The sequence below is a fragment of the Dendropsophus ebraccatus genome, chromosome 1 (assembly GCF_027789765.1).
Source record: "Dendropsophus ebraccatus isolate aDenEbr1 chromosome 1, aDenEbr1.pat, whole genome shotgun sequence".
In the NCBI taxonomy this organism is placed as follows: Eukaryota; Metazoa; Chordata; class Amphibia; order Anura; family Hylidae; genus Dendropsophus; species Dendropsophus ebraccatus.
Window position 1 is genome coordinate 164,656,898 of NC_091454.1, and position 26,630 is coordinate 164,683,527.

At 43.9% G+C, this 26,630-nt stretch overlaps 1 protein-coding gene across 2 annotated transcripts in view; it reads right to left on the reverse strand.

Moving 5' to 3' along the window:
- The window catches only part of HDGFL3 (HDGF like 3), a 32,556-nt gene extending 11,878 nt beyond the window's left edge, over positions 1–20,678 (reverse strand). Inside the window, exons 1-2 of one of the 2 annotated variants that reach the window (XM_069983590.1) lie at positions 20,172–20,678; positions 8,571–8,647 (exon numbers count right to left, since the gene is read on the reverse strand). In XM_069983590.1, the coding sequence (XP_069839691.1) occupies positions 8,571–8,647; positions 20,172–20,255 (161 nt within the window). In that variant the 5' untranslated portion in view covers positions 20,256–20,678. Of the gene's footprint in view, positions 1–8,570; positions 8,648–19,921; positions 20,002–20,171 lie in introns of those variants that run through there. The other variant, XM_069983596.1, reaches the window with a different exon arrangement.
- Positions 20,679–26,630: the final 5,952 nt, after the last annotated feature.

Genomic DNA, 26,630 nt, shown 5'->3' on the forward strand with positions numbered 1-26,630 from the left:
TGTCAGCGATATACACAGGAGAACCACCCATGTCTGGCTATTTAGTTGAGATAAACCACCATGGCACTCCGGATGCAGTCAAACTCATACAATCAGAGCTTTCTCAAGCAGGCCTGAATGAGGGGCAGGGAAGTGGATTTTGCTGCTGCAATCTCTCCACAGCTATATTTTTGAATCAGAGCGGGAGACCAACTGTGATGAACAATTTTTGGTCTGATGGCATGTCAAAAATTATTTGCAATGGCATGTACGCATTAATGTTTATTAATATGCTAATTAGGTTGTTCTTCGCATTGTTACCTGTCTGATTTTATTTTCATAGAAAAAAATCCCTGTATTTAAGGCCCAATACGGCCGATAATCCTCTTGTGTAACAGAAGACAACAATCAGCCGACATGAACGATGTCGGCTGATCGTTGTCTGTCATTGTCTTTCAACATGTTGAAAGACAAGCGTCTAAGATAGCATCGATCTGCTGCCGCCGCACCGTGCGATAGGTGCAGCGGCAGCAAACCGCCACTATCCTCTATGGGCTGCCCAGACAATCTAGAGATCACCCGGGCAGACCCCCCCTGCAGCTCCCCCTGCTCTTACCCATTCGCTGCCGGCAGCAAGCTGGGAACGAGCAGCAAGTGAGAGCTGACCTGACAGGTCGGCGCTCGTTTGCTCCTCTGCATCGCCCCGTGTAATAGGGGTTTTAGTCTGTGAATAGTGAAAAGGTGGCAGGGCATATCATTTCACTTAATATGCCAAGAAACGGGCATACAGCACAGTCAGGCGTGCTAGGACAGAGAGAACGACAGGCTCCACCTCCTTGACACTATTAACAAACTAAATAAAGGCACTTTTATTGAAAATGAAAACACAGACACAGGCAAGAAAGGTATCTTTAAAATGATTAACCCCTTAACGACACATGACGGGTATACCCCTCATGCGGCCATTAGGGGGATCAGAGAGGGCTCCCGGCGTGAGCCCTCTCTGCAGCCCGCAGTCCCTGGTTGCTATGTGCAGCCAGGGACCCCAGGTCTTAGCCACTGCAGCTGAACACCGCGGACGGCTAATTAACTATTCAAATGCAGCTGTCAAAGCTGACAGCTGCATTTGAATAGTGACTGTGCCCCTCTCCCTGGTGTCTAGTGGGGGATCTCCCCCCCCCGCAATGCGATCGCGGAGGGGAGATCCGTTCTAATGAGCCGTCCGGGGCTATTTAGATAGAGATCCGATCTGATGGATCCGTGCTCTATTATATACACAGCATTGATCTCAATTGGAGATCAGTGCTGTGTATATACAGTGAGTCCAAGAAGTATTTGATCCCTTGCTGATTTTCTTTGTTTGCCCACTAATAAAGACATGATCATTCTATACTTTTAATGGTAGATGTATTCTTACATGGAGAGACAGAATATTAAAAAGGAAATCCAGAAAATAAATCTAAGGAATATATATTAATTGATTTGTATTTCATGGAGTGAAATAAGTATTTGATCCCTTAGTATTCATTAGCAGTTCTGGCTTTTACAGACCAGTTAGACACTTCCAATCAACTTGTTACCTGACCTGAAGACACCTGTTCTCACTAATCACTTGTGTGAAAAACAACTGTCCACAGAATCAGACAGATCACACAGATTTCAAGTCTCCAACATGGGTAAAACCAAAGAGCTGTCACAGGACCTCAGAGTCAGAATTGTTGACCTTCACAAAGCTGGAATGGGCTACAAAAAGATTAGTAAGGTGTTGGATGTGAAAGTAAAAACTATTGGCTTCAACTATCTACTCCTACCCCCATTATCCATTGCATTGTTTAAATTTCATGGTATGAATTGGCTTCAACTATCTACTCCTACCCCCATTATCCATTGCATTGTTTAAATTTCATGGTATGAATTGGCTTCAACTATCTACTCCTACCCCCATTATCCATTGCATTGTTTAAATTTCATGGTATGAATTGGCTTCAACTATCTACTCCTACCCCCATTATCCATTGCATTGTTTAAATTCCATGGTATGAATTGGCTTCAACTATCTACTCCTACCCCCATTATCCATTGCATTGTTTAAATTTCATGGTATGAATTGGCTTCAACTATCTACTCCTACCCCCATTATCCATTGCATTGTTTAAATTTCATGGTATGAATTGGCTTCAACTATCTACTCCTACCCCCATTATCCATTGCATTGTTTAAATTTCATGGTATGAATTGGCTTCAACTATCTACTCCTACCCCCATTATCCATTGCATTGTTTAAATTTCATGGTATGATATCTGGCTCTACTCTTCTCAGCATTGACTTTTATTGCCCTCTTTTCTAAGCAGTGAACCCAAACTGTTTGTTTACAATCTTCTCTCTATCAGTTACCCCTGCCCTCTTCCATCTCTTCCCCACCCACCCCATGTTTCACACCTGGTAGTACTTCTTAGCTACTTATCTAACTATATAGTGAACTGCTCTGGTCATTCCTGACCATGGTCATTGCTGATCACTCTAAGTGCTGATCAGTCAAAGTGTCTAGATGAATTAAACCAGAATTGGAACTGAAGGTAACTGCATTCCATATACTCCTCTGCTCTCCAAAAATGTTCACCTTTGCTATCACTTTTGCTTCCCTAATACTCAAACTCTGCTCCAAACCCCCAACTCCTATATCAAGCAATAGTATATTTATCTCTCCTTCCCTTCTACCTGCTGATCTAACCCCCCCTGCTGTCTTTTTCCCATACAATAAACCATTTCTTCCCATTCCCTCCAAACATCCTCCCTCCCTCTCTTACTCACACCTGCTATCTCTATCTCTGCTCCTGCTTACTGCTGGAGACATCTCTCCTAACCCTGGTCCTCCAAACTTTACTCACAGCTTCTCTTCATCGGCCACCTACAGAAACCCTTTCAACCTGATTAAGATTCCCTGCATGCCAGACCCCATCTCCATTAACTGTGCTCTATGGAATTCTAGATCTGTCTGCAACAAACTCACTGAAACCCACGACTTATTCCTCAATAAATCGCTCAACCTGCTGGCTCTCACAGAAACATGGCTACAAGAGTCAGACAAAGCCTCACCTGCTGCTCTGACCCATGGAGGTCTTCAATTTTCCCATACTGCTAGACCTGATAACAGACATGGTGGAGGAGTGGGTGTACTTCTCTCTCAGGACTACACTTACCAGTTTATTCCCCCTGAGCCCTCCCTCTCATTCTCCTCTTTTGAGGTGCACACCATTAGACTCTTCCGGCCCTTTTCCCTGAGAGTCGCAGTCATATATCGCCCCCCTGGTTCACAACGACGCTTTCTTGACCACTTTTCTACCTGGCTTCCTTACTTTCTATCTTCTGACATTCCCGCCCTCATCATGGGCGATTTTAATATCCCTATTGACAAACCACTTTCCCCATCGGCCTCTCAGTTTCTTTCCCTAACCTGCTCCCTTGGCCTCTCCCAGCATTCTGACTCTCCAACCCACAAGGGTGGGAATACCCTGGACCTTGTCTTCTCCAGACTTTGCCCAGTTTCTCGCCTTAATAACACTCCTACCGGGCTCTCAGACCACAATCTTCTCTCCTTTTCAATCACTAATACTCATTCTCCTCCTGACACCCCAACCTTGGTCATGTACAGAAACTTACGTGCCATCAACACCCAACAACTTACAGACTCTGTACAGTCATCACTGCCTCCTATCTCTTCGCTCTCCTGTCCCAATCTGGCTGCCAAGTGCTATCACGACACCCTCAAAACAACCCTTGACAAAATGGCACCCCTCACACCTCAATCAGCAAAACGCAGACGACCACAACCCTGGCACACACCTTCAACTCGTTTTCTTAGACGGTGTTCTAGGTGTGCTGAACGTTCGTGGAGGAAGTCTAAAACTGATGCAAACCTCCTACATTACAAATTAGTGCTTAGAAGCTACTACTCCGCTCTTCATTCTGCTAAACAATCTTACTTTACCTCTCTCATCTCTTCTCTATCCCATAACCCACCCTCAACTCCATCCTCAAACCCAAAGTTCAGACACCCGTAACTAACCTCTGTGCTGAAGACCTAGCATCCTACTTCAAGGAAAAGATAGATACCATCCGTCAGGAGATCACCTCCCAGTCCCAAAGAAGTGTTGATCCCATTCCCTCTTGTATTTCCTCCTCTTCCCTCTCAGTATTTGAACCTGTAACAGAGGAGGAAGTCTCCAGACTCCTCTCCTCCTCTCGTCCCACCACCTGCCCTAGTGACCCTATTCCCTCACACCTTGTCCAGTCTCTCTCTCCTGTTGTCACTACTTACCTTACTAAAATCTTCAACCTCTCCCTCTCCTCTGGCATCTTCCCCTCGGCTTTCAAACACTCCATTATCACTCCAGTACTGAAAAAACCCTCTCTAGACCCCTCCTGTGCTGCCAACTATCGACCTGTCTCTAATCTTCCTTTTATCTCCAAACTGTTGGAACGTCTGGTCTATTCCCGCCTAACCCGCTACCTCTCTGACAACTCTCTCCTTGACCCCCTTCAGTCCGGTTTCCGTCCTCACCACTCTACAGAAACTGCCCTTACTAAAGTCTCTAATGATCTCCTCACCGCCAAATCTAAAGGTGACCATTCACTTCTCATCCTCCTGGATCTATCTGCAGCTTTTGACACTGTAGACCACCAGCTCCTCCTCTCCACGCTCCGCTCTATCGGCCTCAAGGACTCTGCTCTTTCCTGGTTCTCCTCCTATCTCTCTGACCGCTCCTTTAGTGTATCACTTTCTGGCTCCACGTCATCTTCTCTCCCCCTTACAGTTAAGGTTCCTCAGGGATCAGTCCTGGGCCCTCTCCTTTTCTCACTTTACACTTTACCCATCGGACAAATCATCAGCAAGTTTGGTTTTCAGTACCATCTCTATGCTGATGATACCCAGCTATATACCTCCTCCCGTGATATCACCCCTGCTCTTCTACAGAACACCAGTAAATGTCTGTCTGCCATCTCTAACGCTATGTCCTCCCTATTCCTAAAACTAAACCTTTCTAAGACTGAGCTTCTTGTCTTCCCTCCCTCTGCTAAACACCCTCCACCTGACATCTCCATCTCTGTCTGTGGTGCGACCATAGCCCCTACACAGCAAGCCCGCTGCCTTGGGGTTATGTTTGACTCCCGTCTTGACTACTGCAATTCCTTACTAATCGGCCTTCCTTCCTCTAAACTCTCCTCTCTCCAGTCCATTCTCAATACAGCGGCCAGGCTCATCCCCATGTCCAGCCACTATACTGATGCTTCCCCCCTGAGCCAGTCACTACACTGGCTCCCTGTTAAACACAGAATACAATATAAAGTCCTCCTGCTCACCCACAAGGCTCTCCACAGTGCTGCACCTCCATACATCTCCTCCCTCATCTCTGTCTACCGCCCTACCCGTGCCCTATGCTCTTCTAATGACTTACGATTAACATCCACCTTGATCCGCACCTCTCACTCCCGTCTCCAGGACTTCACCCGAGCTGCACCAGTTCTATGGAATGCATTACCCAAGACTGTCAGACTCACCACCAATACACAAAGCTTCAAACGTGCCCTCAAAACACATCTGTTCAAACAGGCTTACCAGGTTCCCTAATTTTGACTCAACCCTCAACCCAACCCCCCTCCACACACACACACACACACACAGACACCTCCACCACGCACACACACACAGACACATACATACACGCACACACACACACCAAGCATTTAAGCACTTAGACCTGTGCATGCAGGCATTGGCTGGTGACAGGTTCGCCCCCCCTTACCGCACTGCCTTATTCATAAAGATGGCCGGACCATAGTAACAATGATGCACTTTGCCCCTCTGCCATTTTGTCTCGCACCCTCTCCTGATAGTGTGTAAGCTCATGCATGCGAGCAGGGACCTCACCCCTCATGTATGGATAATTATATGTATCTCTGTAATGTCGATTTTTTGTCTATGTATGTACCCCCAGAATTGTAAAGTGCTGCGGAATCTGTTGCCGCTATATAAATAAAAATGATTAATTATTATTATTATTAATTAATTGGTGCAATTATCAGAAAGTTTAAAGAGTATAACATGACAATCAACAGACCTCGGCCCGGTGCTCCAAAGAAGATTTCGCCTCGTGGGGTGGCAATGATGCTGAGAACAGTCAGAAATCGTCCTGCAACCACTCGGCAGGAGTTAGCAAATGACCTGAAGGCAGCTGGGACCACAGTTTGCAAGGAAACAATTGGCAACACTTTGCGCAACAATGGATTCACATCCTGCAGTGCCCGAAAGGTACCCCTGCTGAAGAGAGCACATGTGGAGGCGCGCCTCAAATATGCCAATGATCATTTGAAAGATGAACCAAGTTATTGGGAGGTTTTGTGGTCAGATAAGACCAAAATTGAACTTTTTGGCCTCAACTCCACCCGCCATGTGGGGAGGAAGAAAAATGCTGCCTATGACCCCAAGAACACTGTGCCCACCGTCAAGCATGGAGGTGGAAGCATAATGTTTTGGGGGTGTTTCTCTGCCAAGGGTACAGGGCTACTTCACCGCATCACTAGGAAGATGGATGGAGCCATGTACCGCACAATCCTGAGGGACAACCTCCTCCCCTCTGCCAGGGTTCTGAAAATGGGCCGTGGTTGGGTCTTCCAACATGATAACGACCCTAAACATACAGCAAAGGCAACAAAGGATTGGCTCAAGAAAAATCACATTAAGGTCATGGAGTGGCCCAGCCAGTCGCCAGACCTCAATCCGATCGAAAATATATGGAGGGAGCTGAAGGTCAGAGTTGCCAAGCGACAGCCCACCAACCTTCATGATTTAGAGAGAATCTGCAAAGAAGAGTGGGCCAAAATTCCCCCTGGTGTGTGTGCTAAACTTGTGGTTAACTACAACAAATGTCTCACCGCTGTGCTTGCAAACAAAGGCTTTGCCACTAATAATTGAGTGTGTTTGGCAAGAGGGATCAAATACTTATTTTCCTCATTGAAATACAAATTAATTAAAATATATTCTTTAAAATTATATTCTGGATTTTTTTTCTTGATATTCTGTCTCTCCATGTTAGAATATATCTACCATTAAAAGTGCTGAAGAATAGTGTCTTTATTAGTGGGCAAACAAAGAAAATCAGCAAGGGATCAAATACTTCATGGACTCACTGTAGAAGTCGTCCAGGGAGCTTCTAATTACTGTATGTGAAAAAAGAATACAGTGTTTTTATTAATAAATAACCCCCTCCCCTAATAAAAGTCCCATTTTATAACTAAAAATAAATAAATAAACAAACATGTTTGGTATCGCTGTGTGCGTAATTGCCCGAAATATTAATTTATTTAATTCATGATCCCTCATGCTAAACGGCGTAAGCACAAAAAAATTCCAAAGTGCAAAATTGCGCATTTTTGGTCGCATCAAATCCAGAAAAATTGTAAAAAAAAGCGATCAAAAAGTCGCATATGCGCAACCAAGGTACCGATAGAAAGTACAGATCATGGCGCAAAAAATTACAACTCACACAGCCTCATAGACCAAAGGATAAAAGCGCTATAAGCATGGGAATAGAGCGATTTTATGTAACGTTTATTTTCTGTAAAAGGTTTTAATTTTTTATGAGCCATCAATTAATATAAAAGTTATACATGTTACATATCGTTTTAATCGTATCGACTTGAGGAACATAGCATGTCAGTTTTTCCATAGGACACATGGCGTAAAAACAAAGCCCTCCCATAGAAAAAGAATTGCGTTTTTTTTCAATTTCACTGCGCATATAATTTTTTTTTTGGTTTTGCAGCATATTTTATGCAAACATTCAGCCTGTAATTATTGACACAAAAAATAAGGGCTTATGTGGGTCCGTAGGTGTAAAAATGTAAACACATAGGAGAAAAAAACGAAAACGCAAAAACTAAAATTAGTCCGGTCCTTAAGGGGTTAAAACAAGTCTTTAAGTTAAATATACGTTTTAAGAATTTCAGTTGATCTTCTTTCTAATTTTCCATTTTACTAGGACTAAAACTGAGCTGAGACTTCCCGTTCTCTACAGATCATTTCCCAACATTGCTGTTCCTGTGAACATAGACAGGAGAACAGTGACAGGTGACACCAGTATATAGGTAACACAAACAGGAGTACAGTGACAGGTAACACCAGTATATAGATAACACAGGCAGGAAAACAGTAACAAGTGACACTAGTATATAGATAAAATTGATACACACAACGGCTGATGCCCACAACTCAGCATCCCCCTTCCTGTAGAATGATCTCTATAAAGTTCAAAAAGCATGTCCAAGTAGTCTCTTTTATTTGCTGTAAAGCATATCTCTAAATGCTGGTAAAACAACTCAGGCAAAATGGCACACCCCATAATAATGTACAAAAATTGAATAAACAATTTACAATCAGAAAATAGAATCAGATTAGAAAAAGAGAATATTTCATTATCTGGCTCTGATCAGTAAAAAAAAACTAAACATAAAAACAGGTGATACATTATCTTTATATAGATTATCTTTTATCTGTATATATTATTACAGTTTTTTTTAATGATAAACTTACGTTTCATGGGTGCCAAAGAAGAAGATTGGAAATTTGTTTGCAGGTGGTTTCACTGCCCCTTCTGGCAGTTCATCAATCTGTGAGCATTAAAAACATATTAAAAACAAAGTTGCAGAACAAGCAAAGTGGTCATATCCCTAAACAAGCAAGGTATTTACAAATAGCCATTAGGTTATGACAGACCCAGGTAAGAGTACAGGGGATGGATGGTGAGAAAAGACTCCTGATCTAGTCCATGGAGTCTGAGCTGGGGGTGGGCAGTTGTGTGTGGGGGCAGCCAACCTGGACAATGCAAAGGGAACAAATCAGTAGGCCCATTCAGGAAAATAATGTAGCATTAATTTGTGGGCAAAAGTAATTTATGAGTACTATTTTCTGAACACTTTGGTAAGAATTTGGTATCAAGTCTGGTGCCTAACCTCTGCTAAAATAAGGGAGATTGCCTTCAGGAGCTAGCAACACTCTGCTTAAAGGGGTTATCCAGGCTTAGAAAAACATGGCCACTTTCTTCCAGAAACAGCACTACTCTTGTCTCCAGTTTGGATGGGGTTTTGCAACTCAGTTCCATTAAAGTGACATGCTGTGTTCTGAAGAAAGCGGGCATGTTTTTTTTAATCCTGGATAACACCTTTAAGGTCCCTATAGAAATAATTTAAAACTTGTCCAAATACAGATTCAGGCTATGTTCACACTACGTATATTTTCGTAAAACTACGGCCGTTGTTGCCAATTGCAACAACGGTCGTGGTTATTACGAAAATATACGTAACATTGCCGCCTATGAAATCCTGGCCGGAGTGTATACACATACTATACACTCAGGCCGGCATCCCTAGCGGCGTTGCCAGAAACTGACATGTAAGTTTTCTGCGGCTGCTATTCAATGAATAGCAGCTGCAGAAAACCCTGTCAGTGCACACTATGAAGCGAGCGGCTCTGGCCGCACGCTCTATAGTGTGCAGTGGGGAGTTCTGATAAAGGCGCGCACGGATGCACCCGCATCAGAACTCTGCGGCACTGAAGATCATCCGGCCGATACTGCTGGGATAATCTTTTCTGAGACGGGATGTTCTGTGACCCGGCCGGGTCACGGAACGGATGGTCTCTTACATTGTATGAACATAGCCTCATTCTGCAATGGGTTCTGACTTTTATCACTTAAGTTATATTTGAGTTGTCAGAATTACATTTTTATCTATTTCATGAAATTTCACCTGTACATGAACATGGCCTTGCATTTTTCTGAAAAGTTTATTTATAAAATAAAGTCTACAAGTCCCACTACTTATTGAGTATATATACTTTAACATAGAAAGGTTACTGCAGCTCAGGCAGTTTCACATATAGCATATACAACCACACATATACATGACCCAGATTAATTAATCTATCAAAAACTAAAATTGTCTGTTTTGCCTAAAGCTGTCATTGGTTGTTTTGGGCCAAATTGGGCCATAGTTGTCTCAAACAGATTGATAAATCTGGGCCGTAGTATTTTGGTTTGTGATGTTTTAGGGGTTACTGGCATCCTGGAGGTAAGTGGTTTTTTTTTCAGGCTTTCAAACACATGTAAAAATACCCCCAAAAACGAACCATTCTGATGCTGGCCTTGGAGGCTATGTAGGAGTAGAATATTCATAGGCTTCAATTTTAATCAAAGGGGTTAGACAGTCTGTTATAAATAAAGCTTGGCTGTTGTATCATAACAATCTTTACAAACATGTAATACAATAAATGTTAAATGTCCTTTTTACTGTCCAAGATTTTGTTTAATTTGGCTGGAAGTTTTTTGAGCCAAACAGGATGCAAAGCAAAAAAGAGGAAAGAGAAATATCAGTCTCTCCCTTACTCTTCTCCTCCTTCTTCTATTACTTTGGCTCAAAAAACTTTAGCTTGCACCATTTTGAGAACAAAAATTACTCCCAAAGACTGAATGTGACTTTTTTATACACGTGCCTATATCATTTTTAAAAAATAAAAAATAAAAAAATTTAATTGTTGGAATTAAAAAAATCTAACCTGCTGTGCATAGGACACTAAAAATAAAGGTAATTTTCTTCATCTGTCTTCATCAAATCTTCAGTTTAATTAATATATAATTAAGCAGTTTGGTGCACTGGGGAGAGGGACTACCACTCTTAGTGCACCGATATGCCCCACCCCTACTCATGAATAATCATCAAGTTCTGTGCAGTGATGAGTGCCGGAGTGACGCTCAACATGCGCATGAGGAGCCAGTTAGCAGTAGCTCGTCCCCAATGAACCAAGCTGTCTAATTTACATAACAATGAAAGATTTTATGAAAACGAGGATAAAGGTAAGAAAATTACCTTTATTCTCAGGCTCCCAAACAGAACCTGGTTTTGTAGCTGAAGGCAACTTGGGTCCAGTCTGTAGCAGTCCAGTATTCTTGTTCATGACCCCACTGCAAATAATTGTAACGAAGGCTGGTTGTCACTGGCAGAACACATAATGGGTGACACCTAATTTTCTACTCTTAAGTGCTTGGGGCAGAGACAGGGGTGTGTAATGAAGATGTCACCTGTGTTTGGATGGTGGACAGGGAAACTACTGTATGTGAACTGCTTGAGCTTGTCCCTGGATTAAATGATCCTCTCTACTGGTGGTCTGTTTGAGCAGTCCTCAGCCTTATGACTGTGTTTGCATTCCCTCATATAGCCTAGATGGCGGGCATTCGCCATTTTGCTTCTCTCAGTCTAATAATGTTCCCCCTTGCAAAGTTTGGTGACTGGGTAAAAATTCTTTGTATGCATCAAAGAAGCATGTCTGCAGTTAACAATTTTTCACCAAGAGGTACACTACCCATAAGTAGCTTGTTAGAGCCTTTTTTATAGGGCAGACTAATGGTGCGTTTACACAGAAAGATTTATCTGACAGATTTTGGAAGCCAAAGCCAGGAATGGATTTGAAAAGAGGATAGATTCCAGTCTTTCCTTTATGACCTGATCCCTGTTTATAGTCTGTTCCTGGTTTTGGCTTCAAAGATCTGTCAGATAAATCTGTCTGTGTAAACGCACCATCAGTGTCTAATCAGACCAGCAATCTTACATTTCTTTATCTATCAAAGATTGTATGGATGTATATGTATACATAAATATACACACAATAAATAGAGAAATGGACAGGCTGTCTGTAAGGAATGCCACACACTTTTTTGTCAGCTTAATAAAACTAATACAACTTAATCAAATATATTTTCTCTGCATTGTTAGGCTATGTTCACAACAACGGCCATACTTTGCACGTTGTGGAACAATACCTATTCCTCTATAGGATCCCGGCTGGAGCGTACACACATCGTATACGCTCCGTCCGGGATCCCGTGCGGCGCTGCAAATAACTGACATGTCAGTTTTCTGAGGCCGCAATTCAATGAATTGCGGCAATTCAATGAGTTGCGGCCATAGAAAACCCTGTCAGTTCACACAATGAAGCGAGTGGCTGCGGCATCAGAACCCTGCGTCCAGCAAGATCATTCTGACGGTACTTAAAGAGGTTGTCCATCATCTTTTTCTTATTGGAAATGTGAATAATTTGTAATCTGTCCCTTTCCCTGAGTGGTTTCCCTTAGCAAAGCCTGTGCAGGGGAGCAGTTACCCATAGCGACAAATCAGATTGCTTCTTTCATTTTTTAAAAAAGACCTTGGAAAATGAAACCTAGAATCTGACTGGTTGCTATGGGCAACTGCTTCCCTGTTCCTCTGCACAAGGTTTGATAAATCACCCCCTCATACTTCCTTTATTTACTGTTTATAGCTCCAACCTATGCTGCAGTGCTGTACAGATTGTAGTCTGTCATGCTGTCCTTACTGCTGCAGTTTCTTCTGGGCTCAGATGTTAGTAAGATGTTAGGGGAGTGGCTAAAGAAATATATGCATAACCCCACCCACCTGATGACTCACTGTTCCCTCACTGGCAGGAACAGGAAACAGAAAGGGAACAGGACATCACAGGAAGTAAAGAAAACACAGGCAGAGTGGTCATGTGACTGAGCCTGAGAACATAGTAAGCGCTCTAAATAAAAAATAGAAGTGTATGTAGAATATGCAACCCCCACAGAGGTCAATGCAATGCTAGTTTATTGAAAAATCCTGGACAACCCCTTTAGGGTCACGGATTGGCCGGTCTAGTACGACGTGTGAACATAGCCTTAAGGTTTATTTTACAACCTCATGATGTCTTAAGAGGAGTACTCCTGCGATAAAAACCTACACCCTATCCCTAGGATGGGGGATAACTCTGGTAACTCGCTATTTGCTGAATGGAGTAGTTCAGCATGCATTTGTGCATGGCCAATTAAAGAAGAAGTCCGGTGAAGTATTTTATTATCCCCCAAAAGTTATACAAATCCCCAATATACACTTATTACGGGAAATGCTTATAAAGTGCATTTTTCCCTGCACTTACTACTGCATCAAGGTTTCACTTCCTGGATAACATGGTGATGTCACGACCCGACTCCCAGAGCTGTGCGGGCTGCGGCTGCTGGAGAGGATGATGGCAGGGGGATGCTCAGTGTCCCTCCAGTGCCCTGTGTCCCTCAGTGTCCCCCTGCCATCATCCTCTCCAGCAGCCACAGCCTGCACAGCTCTGGGAGTCGGGTCGTGACATCACCATGTTATCCAGGAAGTGAAGCCTTGATGCAGTAGTAAGTGCAGGGAAAAATGCACTTTGTAAGCAATTCCCGTAATAAGTGTATATTGGGGATTTATATAACTTTTTGGGGGGGATACAATACTTTAATAAAAATGGTGGCATGGGTTACTGCAGCTCAGCTTCCATTCAATTTAATAAGGGCAGAGCTAAAATAACCTGTGCACCCTGGCAATCAGACATTAACATCAATTAATGGTACAATGCAGGACAACCCCTTTAAGGCTAGGTTTACACCAAGTTCTGAGATCTATGCTTTAATATGGCCTTTTAAGATAATTGGATTGTGGCACCTTCACCAATATTTCAGGGAATATTTCCACTCTTCATTATGCCAAATGTACTTTTGTACTAAAAACACATATAGAGAACAAATCTCCCACATGTGATGTAAATCTAGCCTGACTGCTACTCCTCTTTCCAGACTAATGATCTGTACAGAACAAACCATTGTACCTTTATGTTTTTGGCCATTGTCACACAGCAGTATTTTGGTCATGCTTTGCATGAGTAATTTAGAGTAGCAGCTCTTCCAAAGCACAGAAGTTCAGCCCTTTACAGTATACTTTTAATAATAACTTGTGGAGCAGGTCTGAGTTAGCACCAAAGTCCGTGTAGTGTCAGCTGTATACCCATGAGCTAGGATCATGTGCGTGAGGAATATAGGCAATTGAGGGCAGCATGGGGGTGCAAAAAGCTTATAGCAGAGTAAATATATTCCAAACAAAGAAAAGAGAGCTTGCACTCACCCAAAAAGTTGCTGCAAATCAATCTATTTATTCAGTCTTGGCAGACATGTGTGGGGAGGGGAAGTGAAAGCAGAGGCGTTCTGATGGCCATCAGGACGCCTCTGCTTTCACTTCCCCTCCCCACGCGTCTGCCAAGACTGAATAAATGGATTGATTTGCAGCAACTTTTTGGGTGAGTGCAAGCTCTCTTTACTTCGTTTGAAATATACTTTTAGGGTATAAACCCACACACCGTATATGCAGCGTATTTGTTGCATATCTGCTGCATATACGGTGTGTGGGTTTATACCCTTATAATGTTTTAGCTTTTAGCTTACAAATATAGATGTAAAAAAACTGACAAAAAAAAGTCATGGATCGCTATGTTTAATGAAGTGCCAATATAGTGCTCCGTAAAGCACCGAGCACTACTGATGCACATTCATAGTGTGGTCCGATGCGGGCAGCACTATGGATGTGTAAATGTGTCCCTATAGGCTGGGTTCACACTACGTATATTTCAGTCAGTATTGTGGTCCTCATATTGCAACCAAAACCAGGAGTGAATTGAAAACACAGAAAGGATCTGTTCACACACTGTTGAAATTGAGTGGATGGCCGCCATTTAATGGCAAATATTTGCTGTTATTTTAAAACGGCTGTTGTATTGAAATAATGCCAGTTCTTTACTGTTATATGGGGCCATCCACTCAATTTCACCATTGTGTGAACAGAGCCCTTCTGTGTTTTCAATCCACTCCTGGTTGAGGTTGCAATATGAGGACCACAATACTGACTGAAATATACTGTGTGTGAACCCAGCCATACAATGCATGTAATAAACTAGATTTTTGCATTGCTTTTTTTTTGAAGAAACAGTGATGAGGTTATCCCTGTTGGCCTGTGACTGAACAAAGCTTTAGTGCCCAGAATCTCTATTATAAAATTAAACATTTATAATAAAGTGACTCATAATGACTATCAGATGGCAAAAATGAGATCAGTCTAATGAAATGAATGATGTAAGTGTATGTTCACAAGTTGTCAATTCTGTCTGGATATAAATTTGTACAGAATCTGTAGCTATTCTGCCTGTTACGCACATAAATAAGAAATTTTTCTGCCACATTCTCATACCAAAAAGTGAACAGAGAATAATAACCATTCATAGATTTTAAAAACCTGAAAACAGTCATTATTCATGCCGATTCTCTGAAAAGGCAGATGAAGCCTGGCCCCCTTGTTCTCAAGGTTGATCAGGTATCCAGCCACTAGACAATTCACAACCATCATTTTATAAGAAACATGTCATGAAATGCTTCACAGGAAACCACAATGAATTAAACAGCATCCCAGATGTTCTGATGGAAATATGCACACAAAAGAATCCTCATTGTGTTCTCTATCCTTCCTAGATGATCACCCTATAAATACAAACATTTACGGATCGGACATACTTTCATGGCCAAAAATATATTAGTAACATCTGTGGATTAAAAGTGAATTCATTTTAAGAGCTGTGGAGCCTTTTCCTTGCCAAAAATAACGAAAGAATCAAGACTAGCCATTTGTGTTAAATAGAACTGGAGGTGAATTACAATCCAGCTTTCCATACGCCATGGCTCCGTGGAGGGCGAGTAAACATGGAGATCGTTTTTCTGTCTTACAAGTGTAGATGAGGCAGTGCTAGTGATTGAGGAAAACACAGCAGAAGCCATGGAGGTGTGGTGTTCCTAGTACTGCTCAGTCTCCATTATCACACACAGCTCTCCCCTAGAAGCCACCGCTGCCCTCCCCTTTTCACTTTGAATGAAGAATAAACATGTAGAGCTGTATTAGACCTCCTCTTCCCCGCTGGATCTCAGCTCCGAGCCTCTCCTTCTCAGCTTGCTGTTTTCTACAACCTTGGGCTGGGAGCCACAAAGTGGGTGTACTACTACAATGTGCCATGAGCTTAACCAATGTTTTACATGCTACCAAGCAATCTACAACCTACGTCAGGAATTGACTACATTATACCCATGTTTATACATTTAACAGAAACCTAAAGATATTTTATTTGTACACAAAACAATGAAGGGATGCTGTGGTACTAGATACTTATTGGTATATAGTAGTCTAGCCTGGCACCTGGCAGTAGAAGCATAGCACAATGATTTACATTGTCTGCCTCTAAAAAACATAAGTTGCAGTGGAGATACAATCCGCACCAGGTCTTTAGCAGGAGACCTCCCCCCCCCCCCCCAACATACATCTCCAGGGGGCTCAGTTTCATGGACCCCATAGATGATATCTTTCATGTCAAAAACAATGGAAATACCCCTAACTACTGCCAGCTGATGGCACATTGTGCATATGTACTTATATGTAGCTTGTCTTGATGAAAAAAACAGACCTGAAAACACCAGTGTGAAAAAAGCCTTATTTTGTTTTTGTATATGAATATTCTTTTGCATCACATTTGCCCCAGGAGTCTATCAAAACAATGTATAGGACATCTGATTCTGGGAATCAGTGTTGGTCCATAGCAGAGTACATCAGTGTCATCTTCCTAGATATATGTCAAATCAGAAGAACATATTGGCTGTATTTGCGGCACGTTAACATATGGGTGTTTTCTGACTACTTGGTTAGCTACAACCAATGGCAGCATCCAGAACAGCTTGAGATGCTAAACACCACTCGTATCCAGTTATTGTACACAATGGATCTACAACAATTGTCCACACTACATAGCACTTGAAAGGGGGTTCAGTTACTACATACATTAATATTGTATGAATTGTTGGGGGTCTGACTGCTGGAACCCCCATTAATCCACAAAACAGTGTAAGGAGGCGACACACACACACACACACACACACACACACACACACACTCACTCCATTAAAGTCAATAAGTGATACTGACACAACCGATAATGTCACTGTGTCACTACATCATGTGAGTAACATCGGCTGTAGGGGAGCACTCCCAGCTCTTCTCACCAGTGACTGACAGCAGGCTGCATGTAGATACACATCCAACATCAGTCATTGCTGAGAGCAGCGGGAGGAGGTGGGTGACACTGGTTACTGTTTACCTGATTTCAGCGGCAATATAACTATACAGCTGGGTTCACACGTAGCATTTTTTTACAAAAACCAGGAGTGAGTTGAAAAGACACAAAAAAGTGCATATCTCTTCATTCTTGGCAAAAATACAGAACAGATACTGAGGAAAATACTATATGTAAACCGAGCCTTAGGGTGGTATTACACTAGACGATTTTTCGGCAATTAACAATAAACATTCTCAAACGACCGCTATGACGAACGATCTTAATCATTCACCCTATTTCTCGTTGGTCGTTTAATGATTGCATGCAATTAAATAAGACGATCAAATCTGAATGATCTAACGATTTTTCGAACGATAATTGTCCCGTGTAATACCTCTCTTAGTCTGATGTATTCTTTAATCTTTTCTATTTCCCTTACAGCACAAACTTTTTTCTGCCATTTGGGCTAAAAGAAGATACAATAAGCTGCCGCTGTACCGGTATGGTAACAGATCTGCTTAAAAGTTAACTAATAGCACTTAGGGTCCTTTTACACCTAACAATTTGTCGCCCACGGACAGCCATGAACCCATTTTGCAGTGCCTTTACACGGCATGACAAATCGGGCAGCTGGGCTGCACGAATGATCTTTGTATCATCTGTGCAGCCATAGTAACTGACAGCAGATATGTATATATTTGTGCTGTCAGTTTCCAGATCACAAGCAGTGTATACTTACCATCCGCTTTACTTACGATACAGCATCAGGGTCTCCAGTCTTCTCCCCACCAACTATTTCTTCAGGCTGCCGCCTCCTCTGTAATAACTGATTGCCGAAGGAGGTGGCAGCCTGAAGATACAGCAATGGCCAGAAGATTGGAGACCCGGATGCTGTATCACAAGCAGCGCAAATTGTAAGTATACACTGCCTGTAATCTGGAAACTGACAGCACAGATATACGTATAAATATCCGTGCTGTCATTTTACTTTTATCATTATGAGCCACACATAACCCTGTTTACACAGGAAGATATGTGGCCGACAACGATAAACTTCAGGGCATGCCTGAAGACCTGATCATCTGAGGATGGAGTCGTGCAAGGACACAAGTTTGCAGTGCCTTTACATGGCTCGACTAATCGAGTGCACTGGCTATTCTTGTATCATTCCTGCAGCCATAGAAACTGACTGCACGGATATGCATACGTTTCCAGATCACACAGCAGTGCATACATAACTAGTGTGCTGCTATGTGGTCCCGCTCTCCTGTCCCTTATTCTTATCCATGCTGTCAGTTTCACTTTATCACTATCAGCTGCACATTCCGTTTACACAGAAAGATGTGCGGCCGATACATTTTGATGCTCTAAAGACACCGTCAGCTGGGCGTTTGACCGGTGCTCAGCTGATCACTATCACATGGGCCGATTATCAGGCAAAGGAGCGTTTATACCAACGCTCCTGGCCAATAACTGACCCGTGTAAAAGGCCCTTTACACTAACAGTAAATGCAGCTCTATTGCATTGAAAAAGATGTGTAATGTTACTGTAAATGATAGAAAAACCCCTTTGCCGAAGATTTTACAGGAGATCCACACCTGTCTCCTCCCTTGGGTCATCTGGGAGTCTCCTGAAGTAGGCGAAATCCCCAGAGCTCCAGGTACGGGGGGGCAGCTAGCATTTGGGGAAACTGAGAAATAAGCAATTTAGACCCATTTTCAGAAGACTGTTCATATGGTAAAAAGCTGTTCCAGGTACTCTCCCCCCCTCAAAAAATAACAAGGGTGTGCTCCCTATCTGGAGAACAAAAAGTTTATTCTCAGAGGCAACAAGCCTTTTTTACCATGTGAACTGTGAATGTGTGGAGCAGTCTACCCCAGGATCTGGTCACAGAAAATAGTGGAGGGCTTCAGGTGTACCTGTCACTACATCCATTTGATCCATTCTTCTCTCTGGCTGGAAGTTTGCGTATCAATGGTTACAAACCCGTTGACACTATGATTCGAGCAATCCCCATTCCGATCCAATGGGGGTTTTGCGCATTATGGTCTCAGCATGTTCGTAGCCATGGATACCAAAACTTCTAGACGGAAAGTGGAATTCACATCTGATGGGGTCAGAGGACGTGGTGACAGGTACACTTTAATATGCATTAGGAGAAGTAAAGAATCACAATCCCCTCCCCTTTATCCACCCATAAACCTGCCCTTCATCTTCGTCTTCCCTTCTCCTTGGTTGAATGTGAACATGTGTCTTTCTTCAACTATACTATGTAATAGTAGTGTTGTGACTTCCATTCATGATGCATTTAAATGGGCTTTCCATAAATGTTCATTCTGGAACAGCTCCATTAACTTTCCATGGTGCTGTAGCTGGGCCGGCCGCAGCACTATTCTGCAGGGATTTTGGGGTCACCATTTTCAAGATCGTGAGGGTGAGTTTGACCTTCCACAATGTCTTAGTTATGCCCCATCATTTGCATACTCTCTATAGGGCATAACTACCCAAGATGACAATACCCTTTAAATATCTTATTGATGGTGGCACCCCTGCTGATCTGGCAGAGCTGGGGTGTTTGTATCACATGGGGTATAATGACCTATCCTGAACAAAGGCACCAATAAACAGCCTTGGAAAACCCCTTTAAATGGCCTTTTGATAGTAAGATCACCTAAGACACTGCCTGTGTGAACACAGCCCATGCTGGTGCCCCATAAGGCCACAGATGATAGAAGGGCACTGGCCAGGTCATGTGGGCTGAGGTTTAATAACTCAAAAAAAAATCCAGCACTGTTATTTACTATAGTAATATTTACGTATATATGCATAAAGGGGTGTAACAACAGGGCCCCTCATACATATATATGCACTGCGTATATCCCCTCCCCTGAGACCTGGCTCCCCTCACCACACTGGAGGCCATACATGTGAGGTGACAAGGGGCCCTGGAGCAGGATCCCCCTCAGGCGGCCTCACACGCCCGGGTATCCCTCCGCTGTCACTCACTGCGCCCCTCCCCCTTGCTATGTACCCTATATAAGCGCCTATATGATGAGTGCGTAGTGCAGGCGGCCCTGGTTTTCCCGCCCTTTTGTGGGTGTATGGACACACGCTGGGAGGGCTCCTCTCCTCAGCTCCCCCCTCCCGAGGGCACTCACCCGTGCCGGCCAGTGCGGGTATCCCTTCATTTTGGCGAATACCAGTTCTCCAGCCTTGTAATCCCGGGGCCTGGGCCGAGCCATCTTGTCCGCCTCCAGCCCTCGTAGCGACAACACAACCCGTCCGCCCCCTCCGTCCTGCGGCAGTCGCTGAAAATGGGGGAGTGTGCGAAGTAGAGCACAAGCACGGGGGGCAAGCGAGGCCCCTCAGCCACCTCCCCTCACGAAGCCCCTCACACAGGCCAAGCCTCCGAGCCCCCCGTCTCCGGTCACACACGGCCTGCCGCTGCCAGCTCTCGGTGGCGATGCGTGATACAGACAGTGGCGGGGAGCGGCCGGGGACCTGATACAAAGGATCCGGAGCGGGAGCCGTCAGGGCGCCGCCGATCTCCGCTCTTGTTTCTTTAGGTTCACAGACGTGTTGGCGGAGGAGCTGGGAGCTGGGCTGCGCAGTGCCGCACACTTCTCTGTAGCATCGCTGTGTGGCCGCTCACTAACAGTGCGCCTCACCGTGTAACACGCCGGGAGACACCTCACTGAGGAGACCAAACAAAATCATACTCATGTCACAGACGTTATTTGGGGGGACATTTCATATGCATTTTCTAAAGCGTTTTTTGTGCGTTTTGTTCTGTTCTGTAAGCGTTTTATACAAATCAGGTCTTTGCTTGTAATTTGAGGCATTTACATGCCAACAACCCACCACAAAATGGACACCAGTCAGACATAAAACAGTACCGTATCGCTGCGTATTTATCGCTGCGTGTTTGGTGCGATTTTTACATGTGAGTTTTGATTTTCATGTGAAAATCGCACCAAACACGCAGCGTTAAATACGCAGCGATACGATACGTGTGAAACTACCCTAAGGGTAAATTCACACGGGCGTCTCGCACAAGAAATCCGCAGCTAATCCGCAGCTAAACCGCAGCTAATCCGCAATACACATATTATTCTTCTTATTATTAATATGTGTATTGCGGATTAGCTGCGGTTTAGCTGCGGATTTCTTATGCGAGACGCCCGTGTGAATTTACCCTAAGGGTAGCTTCACACGGGCGGGCTCGCAGCGAGATTCTCGCTGCGAGCCCGGCAGGTCCTGTCAGTTCCCATAAACTACATACTTGCTGCGGACCGCAGCGAGTATGTAATTGTACCGCGCTTAACCCCTTCTACTCCCGCCGACTCCCCCGCTGTAAGCAGCATACATTACCTGTCCTTGCTGCACGGGTCCGGCGTCCTGCTCTCCCGTCCGGCCAATCAGTGGCTGCGGCTGGGCAACACACTAATTGGCCGGGTGGGAGAGCAGGACGCCGGACCCGTGCAGCAAGGACAGGTAATGTATGCTGCTTACAGCGGGGGAGTCGGCGGGAGTAGAAGGGGTTAAGCGCGGTACAATTACATACTCGCTGCGGTCCGCAGCAAGTATGTAGTTTATGGAAACTGACAGGACCTGCCGGGCTCGCAGCGAGAATCTCGCTGCGAGCCCGCCCGTGTGAAGCTACCCTAAGGGTAAATTCACACGGGCGTCTCGCACAAGAAATCCGCAGCTAATCCGCAATACACATATTCTTATTATTATTAATACGTGTATTGCGGATTAGCTGCGGATTTCTTATGCGAGACGCCCGTGTGAATTTACCCTAAGGGTAAATTCACACGGGCGTCTCGCATAGAAAAACCGCAGCTAATCCGCAGCTAATCCACAATACATTTATTATTCTTATTATCATTAATATGTGTATTGCGGATTAGCTGCGGATTAGCTGCGGTTTAGCTGCGGATTTCTTATGGAATATCATGGCTAATAAAAAAAATAAAGGGGTATTCAGAATTGAAATAATTTATCACCTCTCCACAGAAGAGGGGATAAGGGCCCTATTACCGTTCGAAAAAATGTTATATTCTTTCAATGTAATCAATAATCTTTCCGTGTGTATGCAAGCAGCGGTCAAACGAAAATTATCTTGTGTGTCGTCGATCACATATTTGAGCTGACCATAAAATCATCGTTAATCATTCGCAAATCTTTTAGTGTATGTACACAGCGTTCATTTGTAATTAAGATCCTTCATAGACTAGAGCACACAAATGATCATAATTGTTAGTGTAACTATCGTTCCGTGTATAGTGGTGTATGATTTCAGGTTGTTCCCAAAAGCACTGGTTTGCAATCGTTAATTGGAGAAAATGAAAAATCACTTCCACTGTTAGGAACCTAAAGGCCATATTATGGTCCGTTTACACAAAGCGATAATTTGCCCCATCGATCGTTTAATGATTTTGAAGCAACGATTTGGTTTTTATAACAATCAGCATTTAGACGAATAAATCGTTAGAAAAATCGTTATTGCAAACATTTTAAGATTGCTTAAGCCCATCTCACACATAGGGTGAATCTTTGAAAGACTTTACACGAAGCGAATTTTTAGCAAACAACCAACGACGATTTGAGTTATTGAAAGATCACAATGAATCATTTGTCGCTTGATCGTTCGCTGTGTTTACACGAGCCGATTATTGCTCAAATGCGATCTTTATTGCAAAAATTCGATAAATTGTTAGATTGTTCGGATTCAAACAATAATCATTTAGTGTAACAGCAGGCAGCGATTAAACGCCCAAAGAGAAATCGTTGATCGTTTGACCTATTTTCACCCTTGATCGTTCACAAATTGTTCGGCGTAATAACATGTTGTTCGGCCGTTTCCTGGTCTATCAGCCAGGAAAAGATAAGCGCAAGAACGACCGTAATTAACAATCATCCTGTGTAATAGGGTTAACAATCTAAGATAGTTTGTTGCAGTTGTCGTTAATCGACGAAAAATTGGCCCATGTAACACCACCCTAAGTGTGAGGTCGACAGATAGCTCTGTGGTCTGGAGAATGACTCCTTTGTTTTAAACGTAGTGGCAGCACACATGCACAGATCATCTCTCCATCGAAAACAATGGAGTCAGGGCCCCATTCCCAAGATTGCAGGAGGTCCCAACAGTTGAACCCCAGCAATCTAACACCTGTCCACATCCAGTAGAAAGGGGATACATTCTTTTAGGGTGCATTCACACGTAAAGGATCCGCAGCAGATCTGCAGCAGATTTGATGCTGTGTTCAGTTGGGCTATGTGCACACTGAGGAAAAGGCGAGGAATTCAGCTTGAAATTCAGCTTGAAATTCCTCCCGTAAAATATGTACAGAGCAAAGTCCCATTGTGTTCAATGGGTTTTCTGCTCTGTTGTTCACACTGCAGAATTTCCAAGCAGAATTTTCTGCTAGAGGAATCCTATAGAAGTCAATGGGGCGCTTAAATTCTGCCTGAAAACTTTCAGCTACAATTCCTCGAGAATTCCTCAGTGTGCACATAGCCTTACTCAGATCAAATCTGCTGCGGATCCGCAGCAGAAAATCTGCTGCGTTATGGTGTGTAATGCTACCCTTAAGGGTGCGTTCACACCTACAGGATCTGCAGCAGATTTGATGCTGTGTTCAGTTATTTAAATGAAATCTGCTGCAGAAAATCAGCTGCAGATCCTGTAGGTGTGAACGCACCATAAAGAGGTTTTCCAGCCAAAACAAAATTGATGTACTATCCACAGGCTAACTCATCAGTCACTAATAGAGATGAGCGAACCTCAGGCATGCTCGAGTCCATCCGAACCCGAACTTTCGGCATTTGATTAGCGGTGGCTGCTGAACTTGAATAAAGCTGTAAGGCTATGTGAAAAACATGGATATAGTCATTGGCTGTATCCATGTTTTCCAGACAACCTTAGAGCTGTATCCAAGTTCAGCAGCCCCAGCTAATCAAATGCTGAACGTTCGGGTTCGGATGGACTCGAACCCGAACCCAGTTCGCTCATCTCTAGTCACTAATCAGTGGAGTACGGGCACAGACACCACAGTGAACAGAGTTTGTCTCTGGTCATTGAGTAGTAGTGGTGACCTGTAACTGCAGTTCAGCTCCTGTTGACTTGAATGGGAGAGATGCAGTTGCAGATCACTACTGCTACACCATGAATGGAGACAAACTGCTTCCAGCCCATTTACCGCCTAGTGCGGGTGCAGAACAGCCAACTTGACGGTGGTGGATAGCTCATCAGTCTATTTTGGCCGTTAGGATCTATTCACATGTATGATGTTTTCAGCTGCATGTGTTGTCTTTTGTTAAAAGCTTGAAGCCCAAAAACAAGCGGTAGAAAAGACAAAAATATGCAGCTGGACCCCAGGCTATGTAAACTCAAGCTTTTTATTTTTCTATTGAATGCAGTGCAGTTCACTGGTGGGGAGGACATAAAATTGTATGCCTCAAACTGCACTTCAAAAACTATGTGAATATATGCTTACATTTACACATACGGTAGATTTTATTCTAATAATTAAGTGTGGTAAAAATAACTTTTCATGTCCCAGGTGCTTAATACACCAGTCCTAGGACGTTCTTCCATGCTACATAGAGCTAAAAAGTGGTACATGCTGTGACGGAAGTAAAAATAGCGACTATGGTCACACTTGCTATACCTTCCTACTGCCAGTCAGGCTTGATTGACAGCCTTGCAGGGCTTCTTCCTACACATTGCTGTTGGGAAATGATCAATGAAAAGTTTTATTGTAGTGGTTTATAATTGTAGTGACAACTGGCCATTGTAAATGAAAACAATAGATAAGATAAAATAGTTGTGGCTCTAGATTCTAGAGACATATTTTGCTCTGAGAAAGTGGGTTTAAAACCCACTGATTTTGCTCTGACCAGCTCCTGAGGTAGACTGTTGCCCACTATCTATGATTTTCTGACCAAGCTGTTAGGAAACGTTGGTAGTGGTGGTAGTTTAACAATTGACACCACTAGTAGAGCAGACCATTTGATCCACCGACAAGCATAAGCAACTCCCAGTTTCTTCTTCTGCCATCCATATTGCAGGTGGCATTTTCATTATACACCTCTTTCTCTGCCCAGATCATTTCAAGGCACTTAGCAGAAGGAAATTTGGATTCTTAGTGCCCATTACGTGTCCTGTCATAGACAGCCAGCTGCCGTCGCTTATTTGAAGTGGTGGTGTGAACTCCTACACACTGGCATCATATTGCTTTTAGCAATGAATCCATGAATTGTTTAGGATCTTACAGCGATCAGGGACGAGCATGGAACATTTGTTGTAAACACTTCAATCTTGCCTTTGCTGTGGAGCAAAATACTTTGTCAACTGATCTGTGAAGCCATCACATATGATAGTTGGTCACTTCAACTAGTAATACAAGGGACCCGGACAGCTCAGTGACATGTGCAGGACATCCTGTGGCCACATGTGTTGCCTCTCATGGCAGGGCTTCCAGCTGGCTTTTTTTAGTGGAATAATGTTCACCTACACGAACACCAAGGACATTCCAGAGAATGTCTGCCAGATTTATCTGTACTAGAGCATTTATGGCACAAGGTGGAAAACCAACTTCACCAACCTACGAGTGTACAGGATCCATCATGTGGGCAAACATACTGCTGTATCCCATACGAAACCTTTATGTCTCCATTCCCAAATGCATACCATGTATACTACCCAGAGGGGGCTCAACAGGGTACTAGAGACTCCTGTTTAATTGTACAGTTTATAAACTTACTCAAGACAACTTCTGCTACTAATGCCCTTAATGTTTCACCCCCTGAAAGTATTAATGATTCCTTGGTGCCTCATACTTTACTACAGTCAGGCTCGGACTGGGCCACCGGGGAGTCGGGGGTTTCCCGGGTGGGCCCCACCCCCTCCCGTGGGCCCCTCCCCCTCCCCCTCCCCCTCCCCCCTCCCCTCCCCCTCCCCCTTCCTGCCTGTTGGTGGGCCCCTGCAGAGCAGTGTTAGGTAGAGCAGCCTTAGGTGTGTGCTGCTGTCATCTGACTGGGCCCTGGCTGATGTTTCCCAGCCAGATGACAGCAAGTTCCAGGGCCCCCTGATACAGGCAGATCCGTGGGCAGCTCTCCTAGGGCCCTCAGTGGGCCCCTGCACGCTGGTTCTCCTCACCCTCCCATAGATGCTGGTGTCCGGATGTGCAGGAGCAGGAGGCTGCAGCTGTGTAAGGAGCTCTGGCTGCTCTTTTCCTCACCAGCCTCCTGCTCCCACTAAAGGGAAAGAAGATCTTATCAGCAGCGTCCAGGGGGTCAGATGTGGCTACTGAAGAGTCAGGCAGAGGTCAGTCAGCTCCCCCTCCCTCCTCTGCTGTCCTGGGGTCCGAAGAGAAAAAGCTCCACAGGTATAGTGGTAATGGGAGGTGCAGGGTGACTATACTGTATGTGTGATGTGTGACTGACTCCGCAGTGTGTGTATATGGATATAATAGTGTGTGGGTGCAGTGTGTATATAGATATAATAGTGTGTGGGGTGCAGTGTGTGTATATAGATATAGTGTGTGGGGTGCAGTGTGTGTATATAGATATAATAGTGTGTGGGGTGCAGTGTGTGTATATAGATTTAA